General features: G+C 54.5%; 3 protein-coding genes across 3 annotated transcripts; 2 read left to right on the forward strand and 1 right to left on the reverse strand.

Moving 5' to 3' along the window:
* Nucleotides 1-4,045: 4,045 nt before the first annotated feature.
* SPBR_08008 (uncharacterized protein) lies at nucleotides 4,046-4,378 on the forward strand (the record flags this gene model as incomplete). Its single annotated transcript, XM_040766259.1, has 1 exon — nucleotides 4,046-4,378. The coding sequence occupies one exon, from the start codon at nucleotides 4,046-4,048 to the stop codon at nucleotides 4,376-4,378; it is 333 nt and encodes a 110-aa protein (XP_040616765.1).
* Nucleotides 4,379-7,353: 2,975 nt separating this feature from the next.
* SPBR_07902 (uncharacterized protein) lies at nucleotides 7,354-7,918 on the reverse strand (the record flags this gene model as incomplete). The annotated part of the gene is made up of 2 exons (XM_040766156.1): nucleotides 7,354-7,821; nucleotides 7,865-7,918. The coding sequence occupies 2 exons, from the start codon at nucleotides 7,916-7,918 to the stop codon at nucleotides 7,354-7,356; spliced, it is 522 nt and encodes a 173-aa protein (XP_040616766.1).
* A 3,676-nt stretch (nucleotides 7,919-11,594) lies between these two features.
* SPBR_06480 (F-box and WD-40 domain protein CDC4) lies at nucleotides 11,595-14,905 on the forward strand (the record flags this gene model as incomplete). The annotated part of the gene is made up of 2 exons (XM_040764736.1): nucleotides 11,595-14,726; nucleotides 14,798-14,905. 2 exons carry the CDS (start codon nucleotides 11,595-11,597, stop codon nucleotides 14,903-14,905), a joined length of 3,240 nt encoding a protein of 1,079 aa, XP_040616767.1.
* Nucleotides 14,906-14,950: the final 45 nt, after the last annotated feature.

The following is a 14,950-nucleotide window of genomic DNA, read 5'->3' on the forward strand; positions in this document are numbered from 1 at the left end:
GGGCAGAGTGTGTGTGGGCAGGTCAACGAGTGGAGGAGGTGACTCTAGCCTACAGAGGCACGTTAAGACATGACGGTCAGGACGGCCTCGATGGCGAGAGGACGTGAAGAACGGCTGACCAGCCGCGTTCCGTGGTTTTGTTCCTCCTTCGTTGGGCCCCTTCTGTCTTTGTTATTGTTGTTCGTAGGGGGTGGCTGGGGGCCATGGAGAGGACAGCGGCGTCGTAGCAAAATCAAAACACGGAAAACGAGCCGCCAGCCCATAGATTAGAATGCTGTGGCTATAACCTTCCATTGAAGCAACGCAATAGATGGCACTCCTAGCGAACTGTACACGGTGCTATCTCGCGCTACGGCGGGCACGTCCACCTGTCGTAGGCGTGCATGCTGTTGTTTTCAGTGGCAACGTGCATTTTCCCGGTGAATTGTCGGGTTCTCACCTACCCAACATCGATCCGCAAAGCCCATGCAGGCAGATAGCTGGTGTAAAGGACGCCTGCACATCCATGAGGCCATCGTCTCGACGCCGGGTAATCCGACGTTCGACAACGTCTACCTCATGATAGACTGCAACCCATACTTTCTTGCCTCGTCGAGAACCTTTTTGGCATCGAATCGTTCCGGCAGCCGTCCTGTACATCGACCAATATGGCATTCTCGACATGCACACACCAGTGTCTCTTCCAGATACACACCACCCTCCGTGGAAATGAAGGCCCAGACGGAAGACAAAGATGGCTAGTGAGACAACTCGGTCTGAGCGGTTTTGAACTTCACAAACCGGATCAAATGCCGCAGCCGCTGTAACGCACCTTCATAATGCAGACGGTGAAGGTAAATAAAAAATAAAGAAAAAGAAATAGAAAAGAAAAGACAAACGAGCTTACATGAAGCTGCGGAAGCGCAAAAAGTGCACATTGAGTACAACACATACATGTATCCTTGCTCTACTCAACGCAATCTGGTCTGGTGGACGCAGCCTGCTGCAGGTAGAGTGTGATGGGATGAGTTGGCCAGAAGAGACCAAACGGGGGATACTCCATCGATACACCCGAGGACACCCTCCAAAGACAGAGCGTCCCCAATCGGCTCAGCTATGTCTCATCTCACGTATTGCGCTGCCTTCGGATGTGGTCCCTCGCGTTGATATTCGCCCGCAGCATATGCGAGACCACAGGATTGATTAATACACTTTAAGACAGGAGACAATAAACAGCAAGCCACCTTGTTTGCAAAACACAGTTGCTAGCATGCTTCGATTTTGTGTTGGCAAGACAAAGTAGTCTCAATCTCCACGTGAGCAAACGTTCACGCTGATGATGTACACGAACATATCAAAAGCATGCACCTCAGCACGCAGTGGAGCAGCGTCGAAAGCCATGTGCTTTGTTCGGCCAGCCAATATGTATTTTCCTCCTCATGTATTGGGGACTGTATTTCGTATCTCGTACGTGCAGACAAACGCCACCTCTGTGCCGGAACTGCGGACATGCGCCGCTACATGCACATTTTGCATGCACATTTTGCATGCACGTCGATGCTGATGTGTGGTTGGAATGCTTGCCAGCCGAAGCACTCTTCCGCTCGCTCGCTGTCGGTGTGGACTCTGGTCGTTTGGCTGACGATAACAGAAAACGGCTACATTATGCAAAATCGATGCTCCTGCGCGAATAAAAACGGAGTGCAGTAAGTGTCGTGGCCGGGCATGACTTTGCCGCTGGGGGAAAAAGAAAGCAAGTGAATAAAATAACCAAAACAGTATGCAACGCAGGCTCAGCCCAACCGACCTGAATTTCGGCTCCGAGATAATCGGAAAGCGGATAGCCAGAATCACAGCGAAAGGCAGGCGAGGTATCATTGGGAGCAGAGAAGCACAAAAAAAGAAAGGAGCGGTGGCTGGGGATATCAAAATAGATGTATACGTAGCTCCGGAGCGCGCCCAAAAATACCACGCTTGAAGCGATGCTGCTTAACGTTGCCGTTTTGGTCTTTCCAGCATTTTTTTGGGCCTTGAACCTTTGCATGCACATGGTTCTCTTTATTCTTTTTATCTAATTTATTTAAAATTCCTCGGGCCTGGCCCGGCCTGGCCTGGTCTGCCATGCCACGGCCAAGACTCGTACTGCAAACAGGTCTGACGAGGGGGGGGGCGGTCGTCTGCATGGGCCGCCCTCGAACCTTAACCCACAACTGGCCCCGTCAGCCTCAGAATTCGACAGAAGGCTCTGCCCGTTGCGGACGCCGTTACATCCCGCTACAAAGAGGAGGGAGAGGCAGAGGATGGAGGAGACTGCATGCTTCGCTGGCCGGGCCGCACAACAGAGTCGTCTTCTAGCAGCGGCTGTACGAGGATTGTCTCCCACTTTGTTTCCGACTGTGTTTGAATTCGCAGCGCCAGCTTCACATAGCGAGCATCGTAGTAAAACTCTACAAAACAGTGGTGCGTTCAGTCCGTCCATGCCATTGTATCAGGGGCCACAATCAGTCCTGCTGTGGCTTCTGCGTAATAGTGGGGAGGCTCAAGACGGGTTGGAGCTCTTGTGCCATGATCGACGTGGCTCCATCAAAATGCGCGTTGAGCAGGATAAAAGCAAAGACGAGGAGGAAAGCATAGGCCGGACATTGGCTGTGTTGGAAAGAAACACAATGCAGCTCCCGATACAGTCTGTATTTATTGAGACGTCCGATTGCCTGCAATTGCCTGTTGTTTTCTTTGTTCCGTCGGGCTTGTTATTCAATGCTACCCCGACTAACAAACAACAAGCCAACTTAACAGCTAACACCCCCAGCTTCTCGTTTTCTGCATGCAATTGCTGTGATTGCCGCTAACTTTATTTCTTCTTTGGTTTTATTTACCATTTCATTTCTGCACGTCGTGTCTTTGATTTTTTTTTATTTGGTTTCTTTTTCTTTGGTCTGTTCCACACCCCCCTTTTGGGGGGACGCAGTCACAGTGAAATGTCCCCCCCTTCCTGCACCGTCCTTGCAGTGCCATTGTTTCGTTCCCTTTGATGGCGTTGCAGTTTGGCTCGGGCTCGATTATTTTATTTTTATTTTTGCCCGATGTGTTGTTCACAGCAAAGCGTATCCACCCTCGCCATTTTTTTTGGCTGTTTTCTGTTTTCTGTAAATTTCGTTATTTCTTTTTTATTTCCCTTCCAGCAAGCAAGAGTGCAGATGGGGAAGGGCTCTCTTCTGCAGAAAATAAAGTATAAGTAACCCGCGCCGTCGTGTTGCCTGAGAGTCAAACAGAACAACAAAACGACCAAGACCAAAATCAAAATCAGATGGTCTCGATCCTCCTCCGTTCCTCGTCTTTTGTTACTCACCCAGCCTTGCCTTCGTTTTCCATCTCCGTCTCTACACATTCGTACACAAGCACCAACGGCCGAGCCCATCTCGACAAAGAAAAGCCAAAGCCCCTTTGCTGCCCCGTCGTTACTCGTTTGATTGTTTCCTTGCTGCCACTCGGAACTCGGTCGTATTTCGTTAACAGTCCCGGCAACCCATCCTCCCTCGTCTTGTAAGTCAATAAAACCATCCGAAAAGGGAAAGAAAGAAACACGGAGACCAAAACGAAACAAAAAAAACAAAAAAGTGGAGGATACACACAACACAAGGAGCTAGTCACATTGCACCCAAGACAGCAGGAGACGTCTTTCTCTTTACAGAAATCGACGAGGCAAAGAGCAAAGGACCCGAAAGACAAAAGACTGAAAGAGGAGGGAAGTCAGGACGAGGGTGTCCCCAGACGTTCCCGAATGGATGCGCGACAAGGATGCCCCATGTTGCAAAACCCCGCTACGGCATGCAGAAACACACCTTGGTCAAACAAGGGTGGACAATGGAGCAGCCAGGACACTGACAGCATGGGCAGCATGAGCAGCATGAGCAGCATGAGCAACATGGGCTAACAATGGAGCGCAGGGTGCAGCAACGACCAAGCCTAGCCGACTAGCCAGCTTCCGAGGAGACGACACGCTTACGGCCCGTGTATACTCGTCCCACCAAGACTGCAAAGCGCACAGAAAAGAGACGAACAAAAAATGTGCTACTTTGAGCAGACGCGCTGGACATGCGGCTACTGGAAGTGGGGAAACTTCCGCCAGCAGTGCCCCAAGGAGTACCGCACCGGCGAGACGTGCGGGCTCAAGCTGGTGTACGCCACCGTGTACCGCAACGAGACGTGCAAGCTGTGCGAGCAGATTGAGAAGAAGAACCGCCGTCTCGAGAAGCTGCAGCGAGATGTGGAGCGCTGGCAGCACGAGGGCAACCGGCCGGCCACGATCGAAAAGACGCAGCAAGACATTATGGAGATTGAGGAGCGGGTGAACCAGCTGTACCAGGACCATGTCACCCGGCAAGCCAGCGTGGCTTGAACGGCGCGTGAACGGCCGCGGACAAATCGGGCAATCAGAACGCGTCAGATGTTTGGACAAACCGGTATGTTCTGTGTGTTGTCGGGTGGGAACCATTCCGCCAAGGAAAGAAAAGTCGAGAAGAAGACCAAAGCAAAGCGGCGAGAAGTTTCGATATTACATCATCCTGCTAACACCCCGTTTGTACCCAGCAGTGCGTGATGGCCAAGGCAATTGGCAGGAGACGACGACGGAGCATGGGAGGACGCATGCAGGGCAGGCTGCATGTCAAATGGCTTCTGTCTCTCCTTCGGAGCTTGGAAGAGGGGATGCTGTTGGTGGTTGTGGTAGTGGTGATGACGGCGGTGCCGGTGCAACGGAGACGCTGTAGCGCTGTTGAAGGAGCTGTATTGGCGGCGGGGTCGTGTGCGTTTCTATACCTATTCCCATGGACATAGCCACTCCATGCTGGCAGTCTGTCCCATCTTTACTTTCTGACGTTTTTTTGTTTTTGTTGTTTTATGGTTCCTGTTTTCGTTTTCGTTTTCGTTCTTGTTTTTGCTCTTGCTTTGCCACTTGTTGTTTCGTTGTGCCTGTGGTCTTGCTGCATCTTTGGCCGTTGTGTTTAATTGTCGATGATGTTCAAGTTGGCCTTGTTTTGTCCTCGGCATTTTGTGCCTGCCGCTCTTTGCTTACCCCTGGTTTTCATCGTTTGAATATTATCGTTGCTGCGTTTGCTGTCGCTTGCACCGGAGGACGTTGTATAGCTCCCTGTGGCATCTCTGCGTCGTCAGTCTTTCCCTCATGTCGGTGGGGCATGGAAAGGATATTTGCTGTTCTATAAAATTTGATCTGGTGGATTCTAACGTCGTTTTCGAATTTCTGCTCTTCGCTCTGTGCTGGCCTTTTATTCATACTTTGAGTTTTAGTGGCACCGCATTCTTCTGCCGACATGCCTGTCGAAAGGCACCAGAGAGGAAATAGCAGTCCAGTAGTGCAAAAGGAGCGAGCGCTTGTACAGTATCAACAGCATCGTTGACCCTAGGCCGTGTTGATGGTGCCGCCGTGTCGACAGTTTTGTCTTGTACAGAGCAGTTGTGACAAATAGGTGGTAGCGGTTGTCTCAAGCAGGGCCGCATAGGTCCAACACAGGACCGCATAGTCACGGGAGAGCGTGACGCGACAGTGGATGCTCCCCTCTGTCTTACTCGCGAGCCACATAGAAGAATACAGCAGGGAGCAGGCACCTGCCACCTGCAGTATGCCCGCGCTCCTGTATGTGACCGTACGAGTATGTAGCGGCACGGCATTGTTTGGCTTGGAACAATGGCGGCACCAAGCCACGGACGAAAGGGACGTAGGAAATATGGACTTGGACAGTTGGGGGCCAACAAGCGGGGATTCGAGATCGAAGACCAGTGACGTAGGTAACTAACAGGCGAAACAATGTTGCCACTGTTGTTTTTGAAGCAAGGACCGGAATACTTAGTCTACCCAGGCTTGTGTAGAAGGACAGGTGGGTGACTGCAGTATTTTGCATCTCAGTGAATCGGTGGTTCCAAACAGCCACTTCCTGCAGCGCGGCAAAACAGCAAGAAAAGAGAGTCTGAAGCGGGGAGCGGCGGAGGGGCGTCGGAGCAAGCACCGCGTACAGGGGTTGTTTGTTTTGATCTCGTAGTGGCCAAGAAGGCTGACGCAGTCAGGGTCAAGAGGCTCACATGAACTGCCCTGGAGGTTCCGGCGGACGAGACTGGAACAGCAAGGAACAGCAAGGCATCCCAGCGAGGTTCACCAGTGATGATGGTCACTACCCCTACAGGTCGTCCACAGGCCGGGCCCAGAGGCCTGGCTTGTCAAACTCAGACCAGCTCAATCCCTCCTGAAAGCCGGAGCACTCAGATCAGCGCGCTTGTGACGAACGACAACAGGGGCGAGTGAGCAGGGGTGTACGGCAAAGAGAAGAAGAACAAGGGAGATGTAGAAGAAACGAAAACGAAGAACAGTATTTCGTAGAATGGCAGAAGGAAAAAAACCACAACCGGAAACGAAGCTAGAACTGCAAGCCGCGGACTAGGGTCTCCACTGAGAAGCAACATCGGCAGCATGCGCACGTGGCCGATGCTCAATGGGTGCTGAGGCCCGGATATGGGGCATCTGAGAGACGCGGCTAAGGGTGGTTTGGGGAGGTGGAATGGTGAGTGCAGCTGGTGACTGTTGCGCGTCGAAAGGTGGTGAGGGGGACGCAGTTTGACAAACTTTGTCGTACATGGCACTATGTTGAAACAAGCAAAACAATAAATAATAAAAAAATAAACCAATGGCCCAGGAGGCTGTCTAGTTAGTTCGTCAAATAACCTTCTAGAATGACCTTTGAACGTCAGATCTGCGGTAGTCCCGATGCCAAGGCAGCCAGGACGGCTCGCGGCTAGCTGTCCAGGTTGCATCGTATCGGCGGCGATTAAAACATATCACGGCGTGAGGAGAGGAGGGGACGGCAGGAACACAGCACAGTCGGTCGGTCATGGTCCCGATGGCGGCCTCAGCCTCAGCCTCAACCTCCATCCCGAATGCTTGCCTTCGAAGCTTGGCTTCGATCGTGGTTGCAGTTGCAGTTGTGGCGTGTGCTTGTGCGGTTGAAATTGTATATTATAACACTAAGACGGGTATCAAGTGAACAAAGGAAATAGCGAAAAGAAAAGGGCCGAACAGTGTCGATATAATACAGTGCGGTCTCCCGCCGTCGGGAAGGCCGAGATGGATAGGACGAAAAGCCCAGACTCGTCCGTCTGCTGCCGAAGGCGTACGGTAAAGGAAACAATACTATCAAATGCTGTGCTGTGTTGCGTGGATGCGTGCAATCGTGTGCAGATGGACAAGAAAAGAAAGGTTGCGAGAAAAGCTTTCGTAGCAGGTCGACGGTATATGAAGTCAACGTAGACGAGAGACGACGAAGACCAAAATGAGCCGTGTCGCGGAACATTGCTCATCGTTCCGTTTTATGGAGCAGCGTCGGTAAAGTTGCTCACAAAGGGCCCGGCCACGTCCACTTGTGTCGGCAGCGCGTCTACGTACGCCTGCGGGACTTGTGTCGTCTCACTGTCGAATTCTTCGATGCAGGCGTCCGGGTCGTCCTCGTCGGTCACCGAGAGCTTCGAGAGCAGGTTCTGGTACTGCGCAAAACGGTTGTCGGGGATGCCGAGTGCAGCATACGGCGCCGCAATGCCGTTCGGGTTCGGCCGTGGCGGGGCAATCTCAAAGACATCGACCATGTTGTCGGACGTGCGGGCCACGACGCTCTGGAGCGCCTCAAACTCGCGCTGCGACTCTTGCGCTTCGTCCTGGTCGTTCATCGCCGGCTCGCCGAAGCTGCCGTAGTGTGCGCCATCGGCATCGTCGAACAGCAGCCTTGATTCATCGTCCTGCAGCGGCAGCCATTTGTCAGTCTCCGTCCGTTCTGCTCGACACTGGGGACGACGCCTCGCTTGCCCAATCCCATCCCCAGCTCACCTCTTCGTAGACGCTCCTACGCCGTGCTCCGAGGCACGAGCTGCAGTTGCCCATCGTCGCTGTCTGTCGGCGTTGTCGCCGTCCGCCGACGTCTATCGTCGGTCGCAATGTGTAGCCGCTGGCCGAGTGGTAAGAGTGTAGGGAGTGGCAAAGGTAACGGGGAGGTGAGCAAAACAAAAGAAAAATAATGTCGTCCCAGACGGGTTCAGAGCACAGCAGCGGCAAGCATGGAAGGCAGCAAAGTCGAGAGCAGCCTGCCTCGTCGAATGATTGCAGCGCAATATGTGCTCCGAATCCGTGTCGCTACGTCGCGATGGTCGTCGAGGTGACAATGAGGAGGAGGGGGATTTGGGGAACAGGCGACGTTGGTTGGAAACTCTTCGGAGAGGTATTTTGCGTGCTCATTTCCTTTCTGAGAACGTGTGCAACAAAAGGGAAGGCGCCAGGGAGCTTTGCCAGCAAGACATGAAGCAACCACCAAGCCAGAGGCCCAAGTGGGCAGGTGTGGCGGGTGGGGCCGTTTGGCCCCGGATAAAACCCACTTCCGACCCAAAAGTTTGGCGGGCTTTGTACCTGCTTCACTGAGTTTCGCGCTGCGAGGTACTTGATCTCGACAAGACCCACGCTCCCGATTTGCTGTAGCGCTGGAAAGTCGCTGTAGAACAGGCAACGACACCAGAAATAGAACCAACTCGCGTTCATCTGTTCAAAACTCGAGGTAATTACGACGTACGAGGACCATTCAGGGGACAAAACATAACACATAGAACGCAAAGGTTGATCGTAAGAGTGACGATAAGGGTTTTCTGGGATAGTTGATGGAAACTAAATATTGATTTGTGCAATATCAAGTAAACGCTTCTCTCTCGTTGTTTTTTTGATATATTTTTTTCTGTTGTGTTTATTTATTTCTACATAGACGATTTTTTTTTACCTTTTCTTTTCTGTTCTTTTTCTATTAAAAAGACTAAAGTAAGAAAAAACACCTCATTCTTCCTCTTTTCTAAAAACCAAGTAGAAAGATTTATCTAGACAATAAATATTGGGCATTACACAGATTTCAGATATTCATAACAACGAACTACAGCAACCAACGAACAGAAATAACAAAAATAGAACCGAACAGTCCATCACCGGTACAAATGACAATGTGCCTTTTTCTGCCATATATACGCTCTACAAGGGGAACCATATGCTCCTAGTTTTAATGCCCGGTTCATATTACTTCCCGACCACCAATAGGCAAATTAATTATTTTCAAGGTTCGACCAAAAGAAAATGGCTCTGTTGCTGTCTTGAATTGAAGACCAGCTTTGAAGCAATTTACAGCTGTTTGTAACAATATCCTCCGCCGTACTCCATTTGCTTGCTGCTTTGATCCTTTTATGTCGTCTTGTCATCGGAGGTTGTGGCTCCCTGGGAACACTTGTGTGATAACAAGACAAACGCGCCTCTGTCAGTGTTGTGTGCTTCGTGCTAGCACAGTGCAGTTCGCTTTTCTTCCCACCCGCAATCACAATGTGCCCGCCAGGCGCAGTGGGACGGTCTGTTGGGTCTGTGCATGACGCGATCTTCGGCGCGTAACAAGGGCCAGCCAGTTTGGGGGGGAAACGGAACGAGATACCTTTCTCGTTGTTGATAGGCCGTGGGTGCGCGGGCAGGGTTAAATAACAGGCCTAGCCGAATAACAACGGACAAGAGAACGACGGCACCAGGGAACCAAGGCCGGGCCCGAGTTCTGATGGTTTTCCACTTTTACAAAGGGAGTCATGAAAGAGGCAAAATAGTGGGCTAATAGCGACGCGCGCTGAGGCAGAACAAAGACAACAGGGCACGGGCGCGAGCGGAGAGATGCTGTCCGTTCATCGTTGGCGGACACTCTGTCCCCTTTTGTGACAGACTGGTGGCATGCACATCTGGTAAATAATGTGCAAGACGCAGCCTACCGAAGCACCGGGCAGCCAAAAGAACAGTGGCGCGCGGAACGCGAGGGAGGTGCGAAATACCAAGCAGTAAGCAAAAGGTCAAACGCGAATGATCACAAAGGAAAGTAAACAGCTTTGTCGCCCCTGGATGCGGTGGCGAGGATGGGCTGTAAGAGAGGTGTAATTGTGCGGTGTATTACAGACTTCTTGATTCCGCCGTGCTGGATTTTCTCAATCACTTCTGCAGTTCCTTTCAGCCTGCATTGGTCGCCGAAGACGCCTGTGCATGTGTGCTGGGATAGAGGCTGCCTCATGTCCCGTTCCCCAGCCTTTGTCACTACCTTTCACCACGCTCCACGCCGGGAAGAGTGTCTCGTGGATTACAAGTGTCTCGCTTCTCGTGGCATTTGTGATATGACGTTTTGGACTCGTCAGTATGTACGGATTACGAAGGCAGGCGCGAGCGGTAGTCACCTGAGCGTCCTTTCCAGATTCTGTCACATTGCACAACAGAACGGGAGGGAAAGGGCGGATGACAGAGCGCCTCGCCCCTTCCGCCACGCCCGCCAGTGCACTCTACGCCTATGGCTTCTGTATGCCCCAACGCGGTGCCTGACACTGGCAGTCTCACTGGCAGTCTCACTGGCAGTTTCACTGGCAGTCTTTTAGTAGACGGAGTACGCGGTAACTAGTGTACGATTATGGGCCAGGCCAGGCCAGGGCCATCATTCGCAGGCAGAAAAGCGTGCTCCGTAGAAATTTGTGAGCGCCGTGGCACGTGAGCGGAAATTTTAGGCGTGAAATCCACTTGTTTCGTTGGCTGTTTTTACTGAGTAAGGGGAAGGAGCGACCGAAAGAGGGGGGCGCCAGGCCAGTCGACAGGAATTTTTTTTATCGCCGGCTGCTGGGTGGTTCCACCACTCGCCCTTTCCCCCCGTTAGGCCAGGCTGGGCTAAGGCGTAGTAAGAGGAAGGAGCGGAGGAGGAGGCAGAACCCGCCTTCCTCTGGTGGCCCAGCCTTTTTTCGGCCTCATCGTCGGCGACCCTCTTTCTGTTCTTGATCGCCTTCCTCTTCTTCGCCTTTTTTTGTTTCTCTCCTCTCACCAGCCAACAACAAATCACCAACAGGCGGATCCCAAACAGACGCACCCTCTGTACACAAACCGACGACCAACGCGAACACGACTGCACATCTGAGGGTGTTGCCAGCCGCCCCCCTTCGCAGGTCCTGTCACGCATCCCTTTTCCGTGCCTCACTCTCCCCTCGTGTCCACCTCGTCTCTGTTTTGGGCCTCGCTTTTCTGCTCCCAACCCTTGGATCTGTCCGCCTGGCTGCCTATCGACTTCCACGGCCTCTTTTTTCCACACGACACCCCGTGAACGGACACATCACATCGACTTTGGCTGCCCGTATACAATGCTGAGCATGCACGCGTTGGCCCTGGAATCCGCGTAAATCGTTATCGATCCGGACAGCCTTTTCCACCCTCTTGACCACCGCCTCGTGAGTCTCCTCCGCTGCGTTGCCCGGCTGGATTCGTATCAAAAAGACACTGCATCGCTCGTCTTTCCCTCTGTCGACATCCCTCGCCTTTGCCGAACACATCCCGATCCGTGCCGTTACTAACGCACTCTAGTCATCACGACACCGCCCCTCCCCTCTCTTTGAACCTTTGTCTCCTGAATCGACGTGCATCTACATCCACGACAACAGCCCTTCCCTCTGCTACGCCCTCGTCTACTTTGACGACCATTTACAAGTCGCGTGGTCTCAGTCACCTGCGGGGAGACCACGACAATCCCACAATGCCCGACTCGCAGGCTCCCCAGAAGACGACCGAGGTCAGCCGGCCTCGTTCCAGTCAAATGGTTTCCGTCAACTGGAACGATGCCGCCGAGACTGATGCCGCACACGGCGCACGGCTGCAGTTTGAGATTGCCGAGTGCGTCGAGACGAAGACCGTGACGACAACAACCACTACCAAGCGGTCATACCCGCCGCTGTACGTCCGTGAATCGAGGGCACTCCAGTCGCTCGACGCCAAAGAGTACCCGCTTGCCTCCAAACCGACCCCGCCAGAGCTGTCCAAGTTCAGCTTCGACGTCGACGACGGCATCGACAGCGACTCCTGGTCGTCGTTTGACGACTCGCAGAAATTCCACTCCTCCTTTGAACACAGCCAGGACGACCACCTGTTGCGGGCCAACCCCTTTCACCGCCACCCACCGCGTGCACGCATCTTCGACGACAGCCAGATAAAGCCCGAGCCCGGCGTCGAGAGCCAGCCACGCCATGATTCACCCTCCCAGCCGGCGGCGGCGGCGGCGGCGGCATCGTCGTCGTCGAAGCAGCCTGCCGACAGCTCATTGCGCCGGTCGACCCGTTCCAGCTCCGTGGCTGGTTCTCCCGTCTCCACCATTAGCCGGAAGGTTCTCCGCTCCTCGAACATAGGGGCGTCGGCAAACACATCCACATCCACAACGGCGTCCGCCTCCACTTCCGCAGCCGACCGGCCAAGACGGCTGGGCCTTGGCTTGTTGAAAGACGACCGTGACGGCGACCTTGCAAACGGCCCGTCCTCATATCTCGCCACACCCGACGGTGCCAGCACCGGTAACCGAAGCTCGTCTCGATTCCGTTCGCTGCGTCTGGAACGGGCAGCCAGCGACAACAAGACAGAATCGGGCCCCAGCACAACGCCAGCACCATATGAGGCTGCTAGTCCCACCGGGAGCGACGCACATACCGTATTCAGCAACACCGTGGCCACGCCACCAGTTGCCGATGCCGACGCCGACGCCGACAGCTTCCCCGATGCCGACGAGTCTTTGCAGCAGACCGTGCGGACGCTGCCGCCGCGGGTTCTCGGCAATGTGGGCATGCTGGATGCCAGTCTTCCCAGCCCACGCTTGTCTCCCACGTTGTCGGCTGTGCACCCGACGTCGCAGCTTCCCGACGACGACCACGACGAACTAGACGAACGCATTCTTCGACAGCCTCTCTGGGTGACGACACGATCACAGTCCACCGAAGTTGCTGACTCGTCGCCATATCCGGGATACCAGTCTTTCTCCCAGCCCGATGGCGCCAACTCGTTGTCGGATGGTGCTGTGTCACGGATGAACTTCATGGCCGTGCAGTCTATGTTGGAGCGGTTTGATACCATGCCCGGTGAGATGAAGACCTTTATGATGTACCAATTCCTGCGCAGGTGCTCGCGGAAGACGCTTCAGACGGTTGCCGATGTCGTCAACCCGGCCCTCAAGTGCGACTTCTTCAAGCGGCTCCCACTCGAGCTCAGCCTTCACATCCTTTCCTACCTCGACTTCAAGGACCTGTGCCGTGCTGCGCAGGTCTCCAAGCAGTGGCGCATCATTGTGGACAGCAACGAAACGGGCTGGAAAGAGTTGTTTGACAAAGCTGGTTTCGAGCTGCCGTCGGGCGAGCTGCAACGGGCCATTACACAGGGCTGGGGCTGGCAGGACCCCGTCGGTGCGCATGGCTGCGAGGTCGATCTGAGTCTGCGCATGCGCATGGAGGTCGACGAGACCGACCTGATTCGCTCGTCCAAGCCAGAGGCGTCTGCGCCGCGGGTGCGCACGTCGAAGCGGAAACGTGGCATTACGGCGTACCCTGGCACCGAGCGGTCCAAACGGCGGGCGAGTGCTCAGGAGGTAGCGCCCAAGGAAGAGAAGCCGTCGCAGTGGCCCCAGGTGCACAAGTCCGAAGGCCCTATGTCGGCCGCCAGTGCGGCTGCTGCGGCCATTCCGAACCCCAAGATTGGTCTGCCGAGCTTGCGGAACCTCCACCTCTTCAAGTCCCTCTACCGCCGCCACTACATGATTCGCCAAAACTGGACAAGCGGCAAGGTGAAGCCACAGCATCTGGCCTTTACCGCCCACCCCCGGCACGTCATCACCTGCCTGCAGTTTGACGACGACAAGATCATCACGGGCAGCGACGACACGTTGATCCACATCTACGACACCAAAACCGGCAAGCTGCTGAAGAAGCTGGAAGGCCACGAGGGCGGTGTTTGGGCCCTGCAGTACGAGGGAAACATTCTCGTCTCGGGTAGTACCGACCGGTCCGTGCGCGTGTGGGACATTGAAAAGGGACTGTGCACCCAAGTGTTCTACGGACATACCTCGACGGTGCGCTGCTTGCAGATTCTCATGCCCAAGCCCACCGGCAAGTTCGAAGACGGCAAGCCCGTCATGATGCCACCGAAGCCGCTCATCATCACCGGCTCGCGCGACAACCAGCTGCGTGTGTGGCGGCTGCCGGAGCCGGGCTCGCGGCGCTACATCCAGACCGGCCCGCCTGCCAACGATTCCGAGTGCCCCTACTTTATTCGCATTCTGTCAGGCCACTCCAGCTCCGTTCGGTCGATTGCGGCGCACGGGGACATTCTTGTCTCCGGCAGCTACGACAGCACCGTGCGTGTGTGGCGCATCAGCACGGGCGAGTCGCTCCACGTGTTGCAGGGCCACACGCAGCGGGTGTACAGTGTCGTTCTCGACGTGAAGCGCAACCGCTGCATTTCCGGCTCGATGGACTCGCTGGTGAAGATATGGGATTTGGACACCGGGGCCTGCCTCCACACGCTCGAAGGCCACGCCCTGCTGGTCGGCCTGCTCGATCTCCGCGACGAGAAGCTCGTGTCGGCGGCCGCCGACAGCACCCTCCGTGTCTGGGACCCAGAGTCGGGCACCTGCAAGAGCACCTTGACAGCCCATACCGGCGCTATCACCTGTTTCCAGCATGACGGCCGCAAAGTGATCTCCGGCAGCGAGAAGACGGTCAAGATGTGGGATATCCAGACCGGCGAGTGCATCCAGGATCTGCTGAGCGACCTCTCCGGCGTCTGGCAGGTCAAGTTTGATGCTCGGCGCTGTGTCGCGGCTGTCCAGCGAGACAGTCTTACCTATATTGAAGTGAGTTTGGCCGCACCCCCTACCATGCGTAGTCCCCCGTATAGCACTCACTTGCTGACGTTCCTTCTTAGATTCTCGACTTTGGCGCCGTTCGCGACAATGCTCTCGCACACCCCCTCGGCGTCCGGACTCTGCTCAATGCCCCCGAGCCCCAGTCGCCAATCGAAGAGGAGCTTTAATCATGCCCCTCGCCTTCGATCTCAACTCCACACCCATGCACACCC

Source organism: Sporothrix brasiliensis, assembly GCF_000820605.1.
Source record: "Sporothrix brasiliensis 5110 chromosome Unknown Cont20, whole genome shotgun sequence".
In the NCBI taxonomy this organism is placed as follows: Eukaryota; Fungi; Ascomycota; class Sordariomycetes; order Ophiostomatales; family Ophiostomataceae; genus Sporothrix; species Sporothrix brasiliensis.